The sequence below is a fragment of the Rhagoletis pomonella genome, unplaced genomic scaffold (genome assembly GCF_013731165.1).
Source record: "Rhagoletis pomonella isolate Grant_MI unplaced genomic scaffold, Rhpom_1.0 Rhpom_scaffold_00007, whole genome shotgun sequence".
In the NCBI taxonomy this organism is placed as follows: Eukaryota; Metazoa; Arthropoda; class Insecta; order Diptera; family Tephritidae; genus Rhagoletis; species Rhagoletis pomonella.
The window spans coordinates 65,491,407-65,513,819 of record NW_023458561.1 but is presented as its reverse complement, the minus strand read 5'-3'; the positions used below and the strand labels follow the sequence as shown (position 1 = coordinate 65,513,819).

General features: G+C 33.7%; 1 protein-coding gene across 1 annotated transcript in view; it reads right to left on the bottom strand.

Annotated features, from left to right (window-relative positions):
* Positions 1–22,413, bottom strand: part of LOC118743345 (calcitonin gene-related peptide type 1 receptor) — a 215,420-nt gene that overhangs the window by 8,398 nt on the left and 184,609 nt on the right. The window contains 7 exon segments of the mRNA XM_036475952.1: positions 5,738–5,861; positions 6,528–6,704; positions 6,873–7,099; positions 7,485–7,611; positions 8,881–8,972; positions 9,409–9,515; positions 19,959–20,072. Coding sequence (XP_036331845.1) covers positions 5,738–5,861; positions 6,528–6,704; positions 6,873–7,099; positions 7,485–7,611; positions 8,881–8,972; positions 9,409–9,515; positions 19,959–20,072 — 968 coding nt within the window.

The window sequence follows — 22,413 nt, the reverse complement described above, 5'->3', positions numbered from 1 at the left end:
CTATGGCCTTTTTTATGCGTTCATACATTCATATGTATATAAGTATGTAGTATATATGTATTATGTACATACATACATATAACTAGCTTAGAGTAAAAAGTTGCCAAGTTCAGTTTCTCACATTTGACGGGCGAGAGTAAAAACCTTTAAAACTCATTTTCCTCAAGCACTTGTTTTGTAAAAATTGTAAAAAAAAATGTCGCGAAATCTAAGCTAAACCAATTCTAAACGAATCGAATTTCACAAAGTTTTTGTAGATATTCTTTGGGACTTATCGCATTGTCTGTGATATAACTGAATAATAAATGAATAAATGGCTAGGAATAAAATAGGTAATTCGTTATTTTTGAAAAACGCTACTTTTCACTTTAAGCACTTGTATACACACCTAACAACATACATACATTCTAAAAAGTGCATATAAAACTAAGTACTACTGAAAAATGTTTATTTTTCAACCAGAATCTGTGCAAAAATACGCACTAGATATTCAAAATTTGAATTTGAACATGAGTTGTTTAAAATATACACATAAATATACAAGTAAAATGTTTAAAAGTACAAAGATTTTATATTTTTTACAAATAAGAAATATTAAACGCTAATATTTATTAAATTTTAAACACTTTCTGTGTAATTTTTCGCTACGGGACAAATTTGGTATGTAAAAGTAAACAGACAATGCTTAATTTTGCACACATTAGTAGTGGAAACTGGTTACCACTCTTTATATGCCTAAATTTGAACAAACATTTTTTAGAGAAAATTTTAAACATTTTATGTGTAAACTGTGAAATTCAGAAGGCGCAACAGCTCAGTAACTGTTGCGATTGCACCTTCAGAAGGCGCAACAGCTCAGTAACTGTTGCGATTGCACCTTCTGAACGCGTTGTTTTGTACTTCTGATCAACTGAACAGTTGCGTGTTAGAAGATCGTAATATTTTTCTGATCATTTGAGACAACGTGTTGTGTGTTTTGAATTTGACAGCTAATGTATCAAGCCGTTCAGAAGACGCATTACGATCATTGAATTTTTTAGCAACGGTTGCACTCAACTTCTGCACCTTCTGAACCTACCCATTGTGAACAATAAATGTTTAGAGCTCAAAAAATAAATTTGAAATTTGTTATACGCCACACATATGATAAGTAAAACTAAAGAAGAGGTGTTTAGTTTAATTGACATGGTGTATAAATTTGCATTCATTAAATGAGGAAACTGGTTACTTATCCTAATATGCGCAAATTTAAACAAAAATTTTTTAGAGTGTATGAATGCATGTAGGTACTGGAAATATAATAAACACGTAGCGACTATGCATGCCTGTATATTTATATATATGCACATACAAACAAATTTTTATCTAATGTATGTATCTGCTAAAATATACTGCATACGCACACTCTGCACTCGGTGCGCTTTTAGCTTTGTTTTTGTGCACTTTTATTTTTTGTCATATCGTAGCAGCATCCAGCAGCAGCAAGTGCACATAAGTACTTAAATATAAACAGCTAGATACTTGCGATTATTGTTCTCGCTTTTATAGTTGCTATCATTTATCTTGCTTTAAGCATCCAAGCCAAGTTGGCTATCCTTTGTGCTGTCGTTGCGAATGCTTGTTATCGTAATTATTTGCCACATTGAACATGAGACAGTGCACATTTTGCTTCATTTTTCACTTTTTTTTTTTGTCAAAGAAATACTAGAATTATTACGTGATGTGTTTTCTTCAATTTGCTTTTAACTTTAAGTATAAGCTAGAATATCTGGTCAAGCTTGCTCGCTTTGCTGGATTATTTTTCTTTTCATTTTTCTTCATATCCTCAAATAAAGCAGCGTAGATACACTATTTATTATAATTATTTTACTCAATCTGTTTATAAACAGCCACAAGTTCGGATCCCTGAAATAACAAAACCACTTTTCATTGCTTTTACCTTTATTTTCGAAGAAAAAGATGTTTTCTTTTCTTAAGTTTTCCTTTCATTGACCTTTTTCGTGCAGCTGTGCTTTGTTATTTTCTTTGCATAAACATTTAATAACTTTTTTCATATCGCTCGCTTCGAGGCATCAAAAGCACAATTGCTGTTTATTCATATTTCTCATATTTTTTTTTTTTTTTATAACTCACAATTCAACGAAAGGTCGCAAGAGAGTGGTCATAAAACAGAAATGGAAATGAAATCAGTGAAATTTATTTTTTCTGCAGAGAAAAATTAAGTGTGCGACAATAAACGCTGTCTCAAAAGGTGTCGTCGGCCATGAATTTCAAGTGTTTCTGAAATATTTGTCAAGCACAAAAAGTTCGTTATTATCAACATTTGAAAACCATGCAACACTACGATATAAAAGAGGTGTTTTAATTATAATTAAATTTAGGATTCTCTACAAAAAATCCTTTAAATTGTACCATAAGCTGAAGAGTGGGAAAGAGTAGATATGAATTACAATTAAATATGAGAATTTTGTTAGTACGAGAAGAGGCTGAAAAGGTGTGAGCCTAAGGTATTAAAATAGCTGAAATAAATGAATATACAAATTTATTTTTTTAGAAACAGCTCGTACAATGCGCGAATGACTCGCACATGGTGATATTTATGGCTCAATTGAAAGTGAAAGCTTAATGACGTTAACTACATGAAATTCGGTATTTATACTACTAAGGATATAAGGAGAACAAGACATTAAAGACACTTAAAGGTACTTAGGCTCAAAACTTTTCAGCCTCCCCTCGTAGTACCGTGGTATTTTATCAAACAGCTTTACATCTTGCACCTTCGTTAAATTGATGAATTTTATTAAACTTTTCGGGTAGGTTAATACTAGGGTGATTGGCTTGGTTTTTCAAAAAATGCTTCCAACCAGTTTTCTTGGAAATCTAAAGACGATTTTTTTGAATTATTGATTTTTCGAATATCAAATAAACCGACCGGATTTTTCGCTATAACAAACCGTTTTTTTTCATTGAATAAAACTATTAGGATTTGGAAGTTTTTTGCAAGAGCTCTACTCAAAATCGAAAAAAATCAGAAAAAATGCAATAAAGTATTAAAGAAATACCAAGCCTGAATTTTTCACTGATTATAATTTTTTCCGATATAAAAAACTTTGTACCTATTTTGCTTTTCTCTTTTCTAGCTATATTTACTGTTAATAATTTTATTGTATAATTATTATTGTACTGGTCATGACTTCATACCAAGATAATCATTTTCACTGGTTCAAATATATAATAAAACCGGTTTATCAGACATTTGTCTGATTTCACACTGCTCGTTTTAAAATATTTGCCTCCAAAATTTTGTATGATGCAGTCAAGTGCCAGAAATAAGATGGGTCAGTTGCATGAAATGTCATCTCTCTTTATCGGCAAGGTGCATTTTTAAGCTGTTTCTATTCAAAATTATTTTATTATCGAAGGATTTTGGAGTAGTTAGCAAAAAGGAAACTGCGGCGACCGAATAATGCATCATGTCTATCAATTTAAGATATTTGAAAGAAAATATTCTTCTTTGATCAAAAAATGTTTATTGTAACGGTTTTATTGCAATTTTGAGAAAATATGTTTTTTCCCTTTAAAAATTCATGGAAAACTTCAAAGCCGCGGCAGTAGAAGTTTTGGTCTATACATTTTTTTTTGATAAAAAAATCTGAAAAAATTGCTGTATATATTACTTATGATCAAAATCTATTTGTAGTATTCTTTAAAATTTTTTTTTGTTAAAAGTTCTAGATAAAAAAAAATTATTTAGCGATGGAGAGCCACCAAAATTTACCTCGAAAAATTCATCGTATCATAATACGTGTTTCAACTGCATTCCGGTGGAGGTGGGGTTATTCCAGCTTCCCGCGCGACTAGGTTTAGTAATTTTTCCCTATCGTCAACACCGAATAAAAATATGCAAAGATAATCTGTTGCTAAGTATTTTTTTTTTAATTACAAAATCCTTCAATTTTATAGTAACGAGCACTGTGATTTTTTTCAAAATTTTTCAGCGCTTTACATACAAACAAAAATTGCAGGCAATATTAAAGTAGTAATTTAGGCTTTGTTTTAGGAGAAGCTTTTCAAGGCATAAACACACTCGGAGGGTTGCCATTGCCTGTCGAGGGGCTGCCGTTGTTAGAAAAACTTTTCCTAGTTTGAAATTTTGCACGGATCAGGGATCGTATTACGTACCTGTAACCCCTCAGCTGCAGCGTCCATCGGATGATATTGCGTTTTATTTTCGTAAAAAAAATTTCTGTAGAAAGTTTTGCCTTCTCGTTACCCCCTTCTTACCGTTTGTGCGAAGCGGGCAATTTTTTCTGCAGAAAATTTCGGCCCGTTTTTGACAATTACTCAAATGGTGCCTGATATTGCAGCAACAAGACTTCAAATCACCACCTTAAAAACTTTGTGGAGACTAAATTACGCTAGTAGCTTACGAATGCTGGAATTTTATTTTTAATAACTGAAGAAATAAGTGTGTTCATTGTCAACATTTCACTGTCATGATATTCACTTAAAGGAGGAGTATCTATGTGCAGTCATGTTCAAAAAGTAAACATCTCAATTTTAATACAGTAATCAAAACTGAATGTATACAAACAGTGGAAAAGAAAGTAAACGAGTTGTTTGCCAACACGTCTATTTATGTGTGTGTATTAGTAAGTAGAAAGGAAGGAAAAAAGTGACAAATCGTGAAACTCAGTTGAGTACACTGTCAAGTGATTGGTAGTTGGAAGTTGCCATAGTTTTTGTTACTTATACGCAGTGGTGCACTATGCCAGCTCTTATTTTTAATTTGAGTAAAAGCGTCACGAAAAATCGACCCTATTTTATAGCGGAACGTGATGCTAAATAAAAGCCAAAATAATTAATAAAAAAATTGATTTGTATTGTTTAGTACCCCCTCGACTTTAATTTTTAGTTAAATAGAAGTTAATATCTCCACCCATTATTTGGTTAGCTTACTTTTCAATGGAAAGTTTACGGAATTCATACGGCCCGCAGGCAACGTTTAATATGTACTTTGAAGTACTATTTTTTTAATCTTGCAATCAAGACTGGCATTAAATTAATATGCATAATTATTTGTGTGGGCAATATTCAGCATAGGAAATGCATTGCTTGTCAAAATGTCTGCCAGAGTGGCAGGGTGTCTGCTTTAAATAAACGCATGCCAGTCGATTAAATTTTACTTGCATAGGAGCTTCAAATCAAATCAAATGCAATTGTCTGCGTACACAGCACTTAATATTAAAAGCATTCCATTTCTGCTATTGACAGCTTAGTCTTTCTATTGCTGCTGACTTATTTGGTAGCCAAGCTCGTACATACGCAAAGCAAATATTACACATGTTTTTGCCTGTGATTGTATTGCAAGTGCTCTGGTTGTGTCTTTTAAGTAATTGCTGATAATTGGAACCAGGCGACAGACAGAGGAGACACATGAGCTGCAAGGCAAATCAAGTGAAGACAACATAAAACCATAAATTGCTTGCAAACGTAAATACACACATTTATACATATGTATTTATACATCCATGTACGTATGCATGTATGCATGTATGTGCCTGTACATGGCGGAGCTTGCTGAAAACGATTTTTCATTTGTTCACTTCATTTAAGTAAGATTGACTTAATCCTGCATAGGATGGCATGAAATCTGATTGAATTCTAGGAGTGCTATTGTCTACTCCTTTGTTGTTTCCATTAAGAAAACCAACTGGTAATCGAATGCAGTACTCACCTGAAATGATGCGGTAAATGCTGAAATAACTTCGTAAGTATGCTCCCATGGCTGATTGGGTTCCGGTCGGAATGGTGTTAAAATATACTGTAGTCCCAGAAGTGGTACGAGCAAAAGTGTGGCGCTGTAAAAAAGTGAAAAACGAATTTGGTGGATTAATAAAGAAATGAATAAAGACATGCGTAAAAAGTGTTGGAAAAATTATTTATCTTATACATATTTGTGCCTAAAAGTTGATACTTTGATGAAAATTTTTTTTAGTTTTTGCATTTTTTTAAATTTTCTAGAAGGTTTGAGATTTCAATTTACATGGTTTTTGTTATAGACTCAACTATATTTTTATAAAAAATTTGGATTAAGGAAAGAAACAATTTTCAAAGCTACATTTTACTACTATTTTTGTCAACACAACTGTACAACTAATGGAATTGTTATACTGATAATACCATTAGTTATTTTTAGTTAAATTAATGCGCAGATGATTTTTATGGCTTCGTCTTAATTTTTGATCCCAACTTTACTGATTGTCACTACGATATTTGGCTACCCTACTCTAGAGTATACCGTCAATGGATTTGTTACCGAAGAAGATTCGATAAAAATTTAATTTACTGTATCGTACATATCAATTGCATCTATATCTGAAAAATATTTTTTATCGCTTTAGTAGTTGTGCTTGTTTTAAAACTGATAAATGCATGCAGAAGTGATTACACAAGCAATGATGGCAGTACAAAAAATTACCTTAAAGCTTTAAATTACCATTACAGATTTAATGCACAAAACTTACCGAAATGCTTGCAGGACGGTGCGTGAAGGCCCACAGCTATTTTGTATGCTGGCTGGTGCCTTCAACTTCAGCAGCACAACGCGCACAATATTGCATAGAAATAGCAAATTAAGGAACATGGAAATGCAAACAGGTACGACGAATATATAGTCGAAAGGCGTCGAATTCATCCAGCAACTGAAAGGTGTAGAAAAGGCAAAGTTATTGAAATTTGTACCAAAAAATTTATATATCTATGTACATACGTGTGTAAGTGGAAAAATAATTACTTTAACTCCCTTTTCTTCTATATTCAATACATATAATTATTTTTGTAAATAAATTCATTGTACAGAGCATACTTACTGTGTTATTTCATCGCCTGTACCGCCGAGACCACGCGCCAAGCCATAAATGAAAATGACAATTGCCGGCGAACCCCAGCCGAAAGCTATGAGCCACTTCACCAGCTTCTTCTCCGAAATGAATGCGGACACTAGCACTGTGTGCAAGTAGAAGCCTTCACAAAGCATCCATGCATAGTTTGTGAGCAAGAAGTAATGGAGTATTATATGTAGCGCAATACATGTGGGCTGGAAGAGTGGAAAAAGACATATAACACGGGAAAAAACCAAAATAAATAGATGAGAATCAGTTGGCATGTGAACTGTTATTGAAATTACATTTTCCTGATGCAGCTGCAGGAATTAAAAAAAAAAAAATAAACAAATATGACAAAGCGAAACGGAATTGCCTGAAAATCTTGGCACACGCACATGGCGTGCGTATACGTAACATTTACGATTATTGTGCATACATATTTATTGCCTGCATGCAATTATAGTATGCAAATTCTTCTTCCAGCCTTATGCACTGGGTAAATGGATTTGCACGTTGCAGTTGTTGAATGTAAAAGAAAGTTCTGCTCTGCCACAGGCACACACGCTTATATTTGTATGTGAACTGTCTGCCACTTACCGGACTTTTTTGCAGCAGCTCCGTATCGGGCACCACCACCAAATACCAAATCAGCCAGAGTGAGTTGTTCGCTGCAAACGATGTAAATAAATTCATGTGGAGTGTTATGCGCGCACATTTTAGCGACCTGCAATGAACGCGAAGAGTAGATAATTTATTGGCAACGGGTTAATGTTTGAGTACGGGTTTCAGATGCATTTGTCTTTAAAGAAAAAAAATCCCTTAGATAAAAGCCATTGCCGACAGTGAAAAATTTTTGAATGATTAAAAAGTAAGACGTTCACAGAATATTTGCATTCAGTTATGATTTCTTCGATGGGCCTTTGTAAAATTTTAGGGCAATTAGCTTATAAAAGATACTCCAAATATCATAGCCAGCTAATAGTAATGCTTTTCATATCACTTCAATGACGATAAGGGATTTTTTTGACTAGTATTTTATCCAGCATCCGAGTTACTTAGTGCTTTGTTTAGTAGAGCTGGAGAGTTGCTCCACCGGATTACCTCTTCCCAGCTGGGAGTGCGCAGTAGAAAAACACCCTCCTAAACAAAGTTAAAATATTCCTAATTGGCAACATTTGTTAGCATGAAGTATTTATTAAATTTCCTGCTTGTGGAAGTTCAAATAAACTGTATAGTTATTAATACTATATTCAATCAGTTAACCACGGGTTGTGACATATACCACATTTTAATTCCTGCATTTGATAGAAAAGATTTTAGTGTTTAAGAATGACAAATTAAATTTCATTGTCTATGATAATTAGCAAAATTCGACAAGTTCCAACAAAATCAAATTTTTAAAACTTATAATTAGAATATTTAGAAAAAATGTCGGTATGCAATTTTATAGACTAATAAATTCTAGTATAACAAAAATACGGTTTAAAGTGGCTACAATTATCCTTTAATTTTTGGCAGTTTATTTTGTTGACGGTATTTGGCATTTTTTTCATAAGTCTATGCCACAATTTTTAATTTTTTTTTTTAAATGGATAAAATGAGAAACACCAAAAAAACTTTTTTAAAAACAACGGTAGTTGATCCTACTTCAAACGTGCACGGTATTGTACTAATGTTGAATGGACTACGAAAATGAATAGCTACTCAACTTTTGTCTAAGAAATCGAACCTTGTCGAATTTCCCTAATTTCAGAACACTGTTTGATAGTCGGACTTACATGATTTTTCTTACATAACGATCTACTTTACCATAAAAAATACTAAACATCACAAAATGCCAAATAGACAAAACTTATATTTTCGCCACTTTATACTACTAAATGGCGTTATTATATATTTTATGATATTTAAAGTATTTACTTTTTTTTTTGATTTTTTTTTAGTTTTTCATATATTTATTATTATCTACATATTTAGTTAAAAATGTACTTACTTAAAGTAGCTCAATATAGCGAGAGAAAGTAAAATTGCCACCAGCGATATGCCATAACCGGTTTCGTAGAAAATATTTATGCTGTGCTTCCACTAAAAGTAGAAAAAGGATAATATTTTGCAGTGCTAAATGACAAATAATCTAAAAAGAGTATACAATAATTAAATATATCAGGCATGAAGACGAGCTTCACATAACCAATACATGTGCACACTTATGAGAATTCAACCAACAGAAGCAACTATCAAAAATTATGAGTGAAATGCAGACTTACTCAATCCTGATCGCTTGATATTTTATAACATTCTTCTGCGAGGTTACTCCAATATACAAAATTACTAATCTGCATATATTATTTTACATGCACTATGGTCGTTTTTGCATAAAGCGAATAAATTTATTTCGATATAAAATACCAAATCGTATTTTCAGTTCAAGTCTTAATTTGCATTTGCATATAAATTCAATAGTTAAATCACATTAGTTTTGCACTTAATGTACATAATTCTAGAATCACTACCAACTTACCTCTAAATCGTCTATATTAACACAGCTCGTGTAATTAGTCCAAGAATAATTCCACACCGGATGTTTGTACCATTCACCATCTCTGCCGCATTCCTTATGCGCATTTCCTATGTAGAGCATGTGGGGCATGTGGGCCATGTGTGGCAAACAGCAGAACAACATTTTGTTGGACATAAAGCAAGGAAAGAATACAAAGTTTTTTTTAAATAAAATTTTAATGAGCTTGATACGCGTATGAGAATGTTTTACAATAGTTAGCTATTCCATTATAAATTTATAAGACATACAAAAACATATATACATGTGTATATATATATGCATCGCTATGTAGCAGTTATTTTGTAGACAATTATTTTTGTGTTTACTTATTATAAATGTAGATGTAATTATGCTTATATGTAGCATGTTTATGTATTTACATACCACATATTTATATATATATATGTAGTCAGCAAGAAAATATAATCAAACCATGACGCTACCGCAAAAATGGCTGGAGTTATTCGTTAGAGAATATTTAATTGTTTTTGCCTTTTGAGCGCACTCCAAGTTTTCGTAGCGATCCTCTCAGGCACTTTTGAACTTTTAGTTGAAGTTAAACAATATCTACTCTGTGTAAATATGTATATGTTGTTGTGCATTATAACACATACATACATACATATGTAGTACATATGCTTCATTGTAGACAAAGCCATTGTTAGCCACAATGTTGCGTATACGCCTCTCAGCTTCCTTTCTTGTGCTCTACACTGCAGGTGCGTTTCATGTGCCATTGCATACATACATATTTATGACGTAACTATGCGAGCAAGTGTATGCACTTTATTGAGGTTGTAGGTTGGTTATTTCCGCTGCATTTCTTGCAAAATTTTGCAACTTGTAGTGCCATTTACGGTGTGCTTTTTAATTACATTCTTAAGTTGTTCTAGATGCATACATTAACTAGCGAAAGCAATATTGTACTTGTTTAAGTTTAGATGAAATTATGAACACTTGAGGTGTTTTGCTTCAAATTAGTTTTTAACACATACATATATGTATTTGAGCATATTTTCAAGTTAATTCAAATATTTTAAAATTAATTTGCATAACTTTCATAGTTTGCCAGATTTACAACATATAATATACTTTATGCAAATAAATTTAAACACAATAATGATACTTATTATTGATGCCAAACGAAATCAAGTGTAATTTAAAGCATACGTGCATACCCATGTATAAGCTTTAAAGTCAGAGAACGCCAGAAAAATTGAAATTTTAGGTCTTGAATTCTATAACGAGATATGCACTATTTATTCGTAGATTTATTAGGATTTTTTATCTTTTGGTACTTAGAACAAGACTTGAAATATTTTGACTTGTAGCTTTTGACCAAAAAGTACTGATAAATATTGTGTTTCCTTAGATCCAGATGTCCGACAAATTCTGTCGATACTCACTCAATTTCGTAAAGGTTGGCTATAGTATACTTTTAGTAACTAAGAGAAAAGTCACTACAAAACTTGTCTTCGACCATGAGATAGAAAACCATTATTTTTCTTGCACTTACAATCTCTACTTAAGCGAAATTGATCTGGTATCCATAGTAGGTTTTGCAAGGCGAAACTAAATGTTATTGCGATGTGAAATTAATATTGGACCTTTCTTACGATTCTCGTATCAAGTTTTTTGAACTTTTGAAATTATAACGGAACTTTTCCAGACTTTGGCGGACCTTTCGTGACTTTTCGGATTTTTATGATATTTCAATATTTCTCCGAGATCTTTTGGGAATTTTTTATTACTAGTTCGGTAGGTAAAAACTGTTACCTTCTTCTGCTTGGTTTTTATAGTTTGGTTCTGTGTTCCTTTGTTTATGGTAGTTGCAGGTTTTACTTTATGTACCATACGCGGGGTTCGAATAATAATTTAGATGTGATGTTTATTTGCTTTGTTTTTATTTTTTCCAACGAAAGTTTTTTTGCATATCTCCTCTTAATCAAAATGAGAATTTACAGAACTTATTTATGATTTTTCGGAATTTTTCTTAAGAATTTTCGAGAGCATTTCTGATTCTTTTGAAATTTTTCGAAATACTTTAATATTTTTTTTGGGATCTTTTGGGTAGTTTCTAGATTTTTCAGATATGTTCGAGACTTTTCGGAAGCTGTTCGAAACTTTTATGGGACCTTTTGAAATTTTTTTTTAACATTTTTTCAGATTTGCTGAATTTAATTATTAAATTAAACTCGAAAAGTCTATCTTGAAGGAATAAATATGAGAAGGTTTTAAAAGAAGAAAGGATTCTACGGCAAGCGCGTCCTTACGATTATAAAATGGATCACAGAAGGGACTAGAAAACGAATTTTAAAGCAGCTATATAGAAATGAAAGCCTTTGGCTGATTTACATATGTACTCGTTTAATTGTTTGCGCCATCGGTCGCTTGATGACATAATGTTTGGTTGCTCCTTAAATTTTTGTAATCCTTCTTAAGCAAGCAAAAATTGGCCCCAAACACTTGTCCTCGCGAATCGCTTATGACTTGGGAGTGCAATAGATTGACGAAAACACCGCCAATTACCGGCTTGGGCTTTTGGAGACGGAAACGACAAACAACCAAGAAGATAAATGTTCAAGAGATCTTTATAAGCCACTGAGTATTAATGTTTCCACCAAAAAGGATTTTTTTTATGCCATAAGAAGTTTTTAAGTGAAGGCAAACCACGACCACAAAACCCGAAATTTAAATGCCCAAAAAGTGTAGCGCGTCCAGCCAATAACATATATACATATTTACTAAATGACCTTTCCACATCAACGAAACCGATACCACAGTAACAAGAAAAAAATAATTGAAACCAAATCTCTAAAGTATACGTCGAACGAAAGTGCCATAAAATTTAAGAGCTATGGTCAGAAGTTGAACAAATCACAGTAAAACTAAGTACCAGGGACAAACAAATAAAACCAAATTTTGTGGACGTGCTGCGTTGGCATTCAAATTCCGGTTCATGAAGAATGTCAGATATCGAATTACTGCGTCAACTATGTACACCAAAAACACGCACTGAACCACACCGGTGCGTCGTTTTTATGAACCAAACAAAAATAGGATTTTATGTTAAGCATTTTGTTTAGCGCAGTGAGGAGAGGCGGAGGGAGAAAATTACACACAAAAGCACCAACGGCAATACAAATCAACCTGAACAAGGAAAATCACAAAAGAAAACGCAAACTATTTTACGCCACCGCAAAAACGATCTGACCACTAAATGCAATAAAAACAACCGCACAAATGGAGTTTACGTTTCAGTGTATTTGGTTTGGAAACAAGCGGTGAAAATTACCGCCACCACCAGCAGTGAGGCAACAACGAAAGTAGAACAGCGTTAGTCGTGTAGAAATACACGAAATGCTACGCTAAATACTAGCCACACCAACCACAATGGAAACCACAACAGGAAACATAGAAAAAGCATCGACACACGCTGTTGCCAAATATACATACATATGCATACATATGAAGAAGGCAAAACGTGAGTCGATAGCCTTGTTAGCAATGAAAAAGTCAACCAACCGCTTGTGTGTTACATAAATATCTTTCTTTAGCTGCGGTCATAATGAGCTAACAAAAGTCAGTTAACCTACAAAAAAGGAAATACCAAAAAATAAAAAAAAATGCCAACAAGAATGAAAGCAACACTCAAGCACGCACAGACACAGACAGCGGCGAGCAGTGGGAGCACTTAAAGTGACGAAGAGCATAGAATTTTACGAGTAAGCGCTTAAAGTTGCCAAGTCGCACCGACTCAGCCGAGAATTAGACAGCCAGCCACAAAATAAACGAAAGTGATGATGGCGAAGGTGGCTAAGTTTTTTTTTTTTAGCTCAGCTTTAATTTTCCTCTACTATTGTGGCATTAGTAAATACATGAATTAATGCGCTTGGAATCTGAAAGCTCTGCTATCTCGAATTACGAGTTGTGTAACCGGAAGTGGCCGGGTGTGTAGTATGGTAGGTCATTAATCGAAAAGGGGTTTATCTTGAGTGTTGTTTTCCGACATTATATGCAAATATATTAAAACAATAGTGCAATATCGAGTGAATAACCTATTCAAATTGAGCGAATTTGTGAGCATGGGTGTGCGAGTATTCACTAAAAGCATGCATGTGTACAGATGTTTTGTTGTGCGTGCCGATGTCTGCAGACAGAATCCCTCTCGAGCTAGCATAGACTTTGCAGTATTCATTAGGTACTTATATACTATCTAATTTCCGACCTACTGCTGATACTAACTATTACATGACGCAAGCCTGTGCGTGGCGCTCCATTAGCAGACACTATGTCGTATACGTAATGTGTTTTTATGTAGCCCATTGCGTAAAGCCATTAGACCTGAGATTTCAAGCATAAGTGAGCAAATCTCTTTAATTTTATGTGGGTGAATGTTTATATGCTTTCACTTAACTAGATCTTCACTTAAACTGGAATATTTTGAGTGAAAATGCATTTAAAATGAGCAGTGACTGTTGATGATTACAGATTATTTCATGCGATATATCCTCTTGGCATTACCAAGCTTTTCGTAGTTGGATGGTCATCTACACATCTTGCCTTAATATAAAACTGACTTGGTTTCTTCTTTGAGCATGCAGGAGCTTTATATTTCGCGCAACATATGCCTAGGAAGATTGATTAAACTATTTCTTTACAAACTTTTATCAACCGAATTGTATCGGCATTTTATTTTGTTAAAGAATACGAGCACGCTGAAAATCGCTTTAGAAAAACACTTGTTGGGGCATTAATTTTAGACATTAAGGTAAGCTATCGCGGATTGAGCAAAGGACTATCGCGAGGTATGAGAGACATGTAACTGGCCAACGTCAAACATATTTGCTTACGACCTATATCTGTAATACGATATTACCAAGTGTGGGATTTCAAAAAAAAAAAATGTACTGTGAGCTATAGAGATTTGGGAAAATTTAAATGGATTTAGAGCCGTTTTTTAGAGTATCCTGTACTTTTACGTATTTGTGTCAAAGGCTAGAACTACAAATTTTAAAAAGGTAGAGCTTGTTTTATTTAAATAGAGGTAGAAGGGCCCTTGGGCACATATTCTCTCTATTGGAGGCGTTTCTTTTGTGCTCTCTGGCCGGAAGCTATCCGAGAAGCGATTAAAATATGTATAAGTAGCTTTTTACTGGCTTTAAATGTGAAACCTAATCAAGCTCATAATATTGTGTGTGGTAATTGACAGGTGGATTTTACTAGAAAAGCTAGAGCCGTTGCAAACGACCACCCCTGCTGGAATCTGCTATGCACTCTGGACCACTTCAGCGCTTTGCTTAGCATGGCATCCGTGAACGTTGCAGGTAATGTTCTTGCAATTTCCTCTGCTATATGACTAAAAATCACTTAATGCTCCTTCGACCAGGTGAATAAAAATCTTGGCTCCGATTGAATATGTCTCCATACGTATCCCTCTCAGGGGTGAATGGGAAAGTGGCAAAAAAGGACCAGGTAAAAAAATTATTAACGGATGGGTTGAAATTGCTTGGTATTGTTGGAGGAAATATTTTATGTTAAGGTGAGTTCGTCACTTACAATTCAAGTGACTGCTAAAAAGAAGGAATTCGAATAAATTTCTATACAAAAGTGTAATATGGGTAAATAGCAGGTACCGAAGGTAAGCGGTAAATACTTTTAATATTTTTTATTTCTAGTACGATAGTTTTTTTTATTTTTATATTTTGGGTCGAATTTAACACTTAGTTTCCAATTTTTATTATTTTTTGATCTAAAATAAGCTTTATTTTGGACAAAATTTTTGAGATAATTTCTAACTGTCGTAACTCAGGAAATTCTCTCTAAAAAAATTTGATCCCACGACTTCCTAGATAGGAATCCTGCATCTTTTTTTCGAACTTTTTAGGAAAAGTTCCAATAATAACTGAAAAATCCGGACTTTCATTTTTTTAATCCAGTTACAACAGTTAAACTCGACCAAATAGTGTTTAAGGCAAAATAAATATTCTTTCCTAATAATCACCAAACCGCTTTTCCAAATGAAAGGTATTTGGTACCAAATGAAAGAGGACTGACATAGGTTTCAAACAGAAATATCTAAATGAAGATTACCACCTATTTATATTTGTTTATAGATAATTTAATACAAAACAAATTCATATAAATACCTGACCCTAGGGTTGTTCTATGGTAACTAAATAACATTTTTAAGTGAAATATTTTTCGAGGAATGCCCCCTTAGTTCGGCCAAGTTTTACTGTTAATACTGAACTAAAAAAAAAATAAAGTGCGGTTTGACCGATTATTGTATTTCAATTAAATAAAGTCCAAAATTACTTTTTTTTAACTACTTTTGTTATAAAAGTTATACAAGTACGGGTCCCTGATTATCGTCTCATCCATCCAGCTTTTTCTTCGCAGCTGCCTTGCTTTCGCAAGGCCACGGTTTAAACACCCTGATTCCTATTTCAACAACATACCTCTGGAGTAGACATGTGACGTCTGCAGAATTCTCTTCGGATTCAGTTAATGTTCTATAAAAAATCGATTGAGTGGCAATGCAATGGACCTTATAAGAAATGCCTAAGAAACTTCTCACTAACCCCAACTGACCTAAGCTAACCTTGAGAGATAAAGTAAAGTTAAAATAAAAAATATTGCCTAAAATAGGCTCGAGAATTTATAGGATCAAGTTACACATGTGTGCTGTTTTCCATTCAATCGAACACCTTAATGCCGAAAAGTATGTGAAGTACATATGTAAATCCTCCATGCATACATATTTATACATATGTTAAGGTAAATGGAGACACGAATGCACATTTTTAAGTAAAAACACTTACAGTAAAAAGTTTTCCACGTATAAAAACTAAAACGCTAATGGAAACGCGCAAATGTCACGTACTAACTACATACAAATAACGCGAAAACAGGCAACAAAAAACCTAAAAAAGGACAACGGGCAAAACCATAACAACGTGACTCATTTCAAACCGAGGGAGTTAAATTAGGTTGCGAAGTAAAAGTGACCACTTTATTTAATAAGATTGACAAAAGAAATAAAAGTTTTTAATCAACGGCAAAAAAATAGACGAAGTATCTAACAAATAATGTTTTGACTTCTACTTAGAACTTGTGGTTTTCAAAATTATTAACCCCATTCACTGCTAACTACCTTGATGACTTCATTTGTAAATGGTGGATCTCCATCAAATTCTGTGATGTTTAGTAATTGGTTCGTTAAGAAAGCCAAGATGTTACGTGGGCGAAAAATACTTATAAATGTAGTGGTAATTAAAAAAAGCATCATAACTCATTATTGAATTTTTAGACTAAACGTTATTTGCAAAAAAAAAATCATTGATTTTTTTGCTGGGTTTTAGCTGCAGCGGCTATTGAAATACGTAATACAACGTAAATCAACATATTTATTTTGTTTGTTTATTTTTATTTTATTTATTTGTAATTTAACTGGGTTTTATATGGTCTTACAAATGCCTATTATTTTAGTTTTTTTTTTTATAGTATACCACATTCGTGCATAAAAGGAACCAATGCTGTAAGTGAAAGAAAAACATATACGACAAGGAAAAAAACATATGTGTAATGTAAGCCATGAACCATTTCTGCTTTACATGGTTTGTATGCTGCATCCGACCTTTGTCAGTTAGACCGCAGCAAAAACGCTCGCTCGCTGTGAACTGCTTGCCAATTAGGCATTTTGCCATTCTCTGCTGGTCGCCGTTGCTGTACAAGCTGGGTCACCCCAGCAGGCAGTAGGAAGCATCAACATAATTACCAAATTTTACATATCCTGCAGACATTTCCAACAATGTAATGGAGGCAAATTTGTGGAAGTGAACGAAGTGAAGAAAAGACAATTGCACCCAAAAAAATCGTACATATACATAACGTAAAAGCGCTTAAGGTGTTAGCCTACAGGCGGTAATTTTTTTTTTTTGTCCACTATGGTTGGCAACTTCTTGTTTTGCTGAGCACTCAGCTCGTTGGTTTACATTTCGTGTTTTTTTCTGTGCGCACTGTTTTTGCTGTTTTTGTTTGCCCATGTTGTTAAGGGTTCTCATTTTAATACTACGCGAGTACAAATATACATGGCTTGTGGTTTGGTTTGGGGTTTGTTTATTCTCTCATTAGTTTCTATTAAAAAATCGATTTTTACATACATACATACATACATACTTATGTACATGAGCGTGGGCCGAAAATCCGCTTTTTTAGAATTTTTATTGGTATTAGCAAAAATTTGGTGAATTATGCTCTAAAAACAGTCTGTGTGAAAGATGCCGAGTTTCGGTCAATATCTTAGGCTCGCCCAAGTCCATCAAAGTTCAATGTGATCAAAAAATAAAAATTAATAAATACATTAATTAATAAATTTTTTTTTTACTAAAATTGCAGGTATCCTCGAAAGTATTAGTCCTACATAATTTGGTATATGGACCTTTTTTGTAGAGAATCGAAGTAAGCTAAGAAAAAATTTTAAAATAAATAGGATTGAGAAGGATCAAAAAAATTTTCTGTTGCTACTTAATTTAAGTCCTTTGGAAAAGAGAAGGTCAGTGCTCTCTCTTTCTTTTATTTTCAATATAATTAATGTCATAATCGGTTGCCCAATTTCACTTGAGCGGATTAGCTTTAATGTTCCGCAAAAAAGTCTGCGTAATTTCCATCCTTCTTATGCTGATAACTGCAGGAGTAAATTTGCGAGTAATGCGCCTATTTCGCGTGCCCTAAAGGAACTTAATGACTTATTTATATCTAAGTTAATTGAGTTTTCGCTATTTAGACCTGCTTTTGTGAGAATTTTAAATTCGATTATTCAATAAGCATCTATTGTTAATTTTCCGTTACCCTGTAAATAAAACTTAATACATTTTTACTTTAACCTTTGAAATTTTGCTGAAAATAATGTATACAAAACCCAAGTACTGTCTAACAACAAAATTATCCAACTCTTTAAACTATGAATGTAGTGAATCAACTCACACAGAACTCCATAATTTTAGTTCAGTTTGAACTCCATTAAATTTTATCTTCCCAACAGCTAGACACTTTCCACATTTTAAATAAGTAACATACCAGATTAGTAAACTGTACACAACAATTAATTCAGCCTAATTTCCTGGCATTGAAAGAATTCAATAAAGAGAAAAACCTCCAGGAAATAATTCAATTACCAATCATCAATCAGTAAATTAAAATTAAATTAGTTCATTTGATTAAATGTTTAATTTATTTTACCATACGTACATATCGCACACCGCCTTGAAAAGAGTCACAACTCAAAATAATACGTTTGTCAGAAAATGCGAAAAACTATTTCTTAGCACATAATAACCATATGAGCATGGGCGACTTTACCTTAAAGTTTTTTTTTTTAAACAAATTATAACAAAAATTTCTCCAGCTTTTGCTGCAAGGTTAATAAAAGCTCTGTGTACACTTTTAGCGCATAATCTCAAAAATGCCAAATTTTGAGTTGTGACTCTTTTGAAAACGGTGTGCGATATATTAAACCTCGGTAGCAAATTAATCAAATTGCCATGTTTAAAAAAAAATAAATCACGTTTAGAATTGGGTCGTTAGACGCAAATAAACGTGGGATTAAACGAAACAGTTTGAATTAGGCAAAGGCAATAAGCATCGCAAAACAGATAAATGAATTCATTACATCTGAGAAGTATAAACTGCTGGTACTTTTCCGAAGCTCAACTACAACACCCATAGCACCGAACTCAATACGTTTCCAGCGAAAGGAGAATATATTTAAAATAATTACTTAACGTTCCTGATTTATTTCGGTTTATGCTTGCTATCATTGAGGATTTGCTATGCGGATTTGTTTCGGTATAACGGATTAGCTATTGGCAATACCCAGCCCAGCCCAGGCCATTTTGTTCGATTTCCCTTTTCGTTTTTTTTTTTTTTTTCTGTTGAATGAAAAGGAATTGGCATACCCATTTCGTATATTATTTTCATTTCAGTTTCTGCCACTTGTCTGCTGGTCTGCTGATGGCGGTTGAGTTTTCATTTCATTTTAATGCGCATCCCACACAGTGTATGTATATAACAGCAAGGACGAAGTGATAAGCGCAAGGAGACAAAATGAGTTTTTATATTTTCACACACACACACACACACTCGAGTGGTAAATGAACTGCTGCATTGTACTACATACATATATATGCAAGGGAAGTATATCTGTATATTCACTATAAATTGCTGTTGACAGTTTTATATGAGCCGTTTTGAGCGTGTAATCGGTCGAGTTTAAACTTGCCAGCTGCCAGTTTCCTTTTCCTTTTTCATTTTTGCAATTTCCTCTTTGCGCAAAGTATGGGCGCACTTATGTATGTACATAAATATTACTTATACCTGCTACATGCATGCATACATACACACACACATATGCACATGCCTACTATTAAAAAAAAAAAATACGATCTCTTGTATGCTCTTTCGCATATTTCATTTGTTACTTAAATTTTGCTTTGATGTTGAAAACTTACTTGTCGGATCGAAGCCGAATATGAATTCCGGGCAACGTTCGTAGGCGGAAGTGCCAGCAGCTGTATCCGGCCAACAGAGCCAACCGTCAAAAGTGCCAGCGCAGTACAATTCACCTGGTTGGAAATACAAAAGAAGAACAATACATATATACATATATATGTAAATACAAAAAAAAAGAGAAAGAAGAAAGTGCTGTGGGTGGCTTTTTTTTTGACAAGTTAACTGCGTATGTGAATTTAAAAATGTTGCCCCAGTTTGCCAAATACGCGAGTACATAAGCGCCTAACATTGTACACTACATCGTGAATGTACATACGCCCGTATGGAGGTGTTTGTTTGTTTTGGCCACATAAATAAGCACAACAAACGTTGCACTGAAAATATTAGGGGTATTCTCTGAGTCTTGCAAAGCCCTTGCATGGTGCATAGATTGCACGGATTGCACGGTAAAAACCGGTTTTCGTATGGGACAGCTTTGCAAACCGTGCAATCCTTGCACCGTGCAAGGGCTTTGCATGACTCAGAGAATACCCCTATTGTATTTTATTTACTTTTCACTCGCGTATTATGCTTTGCACTTTTTTAAAGTAGCTGTTTCGCTAACCACTCAAACTGGTTTTTGTTTGCAAGTTAAATACCTACGTACAAAGCTTTTAGGCCGCATTTTTGTTTAAAAATTTAGTTTGTTTCGCTTAAGGGTTTAATCCTCGCCAATTCGGTTTATGTTTGAAACAAGTTTTGTTAAGGATTTGAATGGAAAAATGGTAAGTGCATACAAAAATTACTAAAGTTTATGATTTCTTTTTCGGATATCACAAGATCTCAACATCAGACACTGATGGTCAAAACTGTTTGAATGGTGTTTTTTTTTTTAAATAGGTTTTCAAGCTAAAATTGGTTTCTTATTTTTTTAGAAAAATATTGTTCCTTGTTGTTCCTTAACCGAAGCCATATATCGCTACCTAAATGTGAAAGGTGCCAAGTCGACTAATTTCATAATTTAGTTTTTGTTGCAGAATGACAGATAATGCGAAACTACATCAATATTTCATCTCTCCTGAATAAATGAAATAAATGGACTTGACACAATTTAACGTTAAGTTAACGATATGTAAATCAAACGTTATCATTTTAGGAGTATGTGGGAAATTCAAAAAATTTTTACCAAAATTTTGAACCTTTTAATCCAGTTTTTTAAGAAAATTTTTGGGTAAGCAGTTACAACTACTTCTTCTTCTTCGTGATGAATTTCTTATGGAACAAAATGTGCAAGACCATTCGCAAAAAAACAATTATTATACTAAGAGTTAACAGGCTGTAAAACTGCATAACAAATATTTTCTAAAGTTTCCGATTAAAAAGTTCGAGTTTTTGATTAAAATTTGGTGATTTTTTCTAAATTCTGTATATAGTTTAAAAGTTTGTTTTATATGGAATAGTTAAGGCCCTAACAATATTGTTAAAAAAATTAGCTTGAAAAACTATTGAAAATATTAAAAAAAAGTGTATATTAAGGTGCCCGGATTTTTATTTTCTTTTGTAAAATTTGAAGCGCATAGTCCCTTAATTTTTCCTTTTGCCCCAAATAAGTTATATCTAAAGTCTTATTGCTGGAGGATCATAGTGACTCATATTTCAATTAAGTCGAGCTCTTAGCTAAGAGTTTGTACTTTGGTTTCAAAAGGAGGCACACTCTGTTAAGATTGCGAAGGTAAAGCTCATTTGTGATAAACATAAGTTTCTGGGCTTTCAATATTTAATGGAAGCATATAAATATTAAAAAGCCATTTAATATTATTTTACCATTTCATTCATCTCAGCAACAGCAGACCTCTGCTCGGGCCCTTCTCAAAAATATCAATAAACTCCATCTCAATTAAAGCAAGGGCACCACTGACTTCTCAGCATTATTTGTACTATGGTACGCTTTGATGATGCAGGAAGTCCTGCAACGCATACACCGAGTATCTTCCGCTCTCCAGTAAGCTTACCATCCAGATAGCAGAATCTTTTGAGATCGCTGCGGATGTACACAGGTCCGACTTGATGAAAACCAGTATATCGTCGGTGATACTGCAAAACTTTCTAAGCCCCTTATTACCTCTGGTATTTAATTGATCTGCTATCTGTATCTGATCGCTTCTGGCAATCGTTCATCATCATCAGCCAAAGGTAGACAGTTTTGTCAATCGTCTGTTAGGGTGTAACGATTTGCAGATGCATTCCGGAGCAAGTGAGAGACCATCTAAGTGTCAAGGGGACGATATCCAAGAGCTTATCTAAAGTCGCCCACCAAGCTCCACTTGTCGTTTGCGGTCTAGTCAAATCAGAAGGAAACAGGACGATTTTAGTGAATAAGCAAGTGAAGTGAATTAATCTGAGTTGCAAAGAAGAATCGTGTGGAAAGACGAAACCTTAGTAACGCCAGCAAAGGCACACTGCCGCAAAACCACA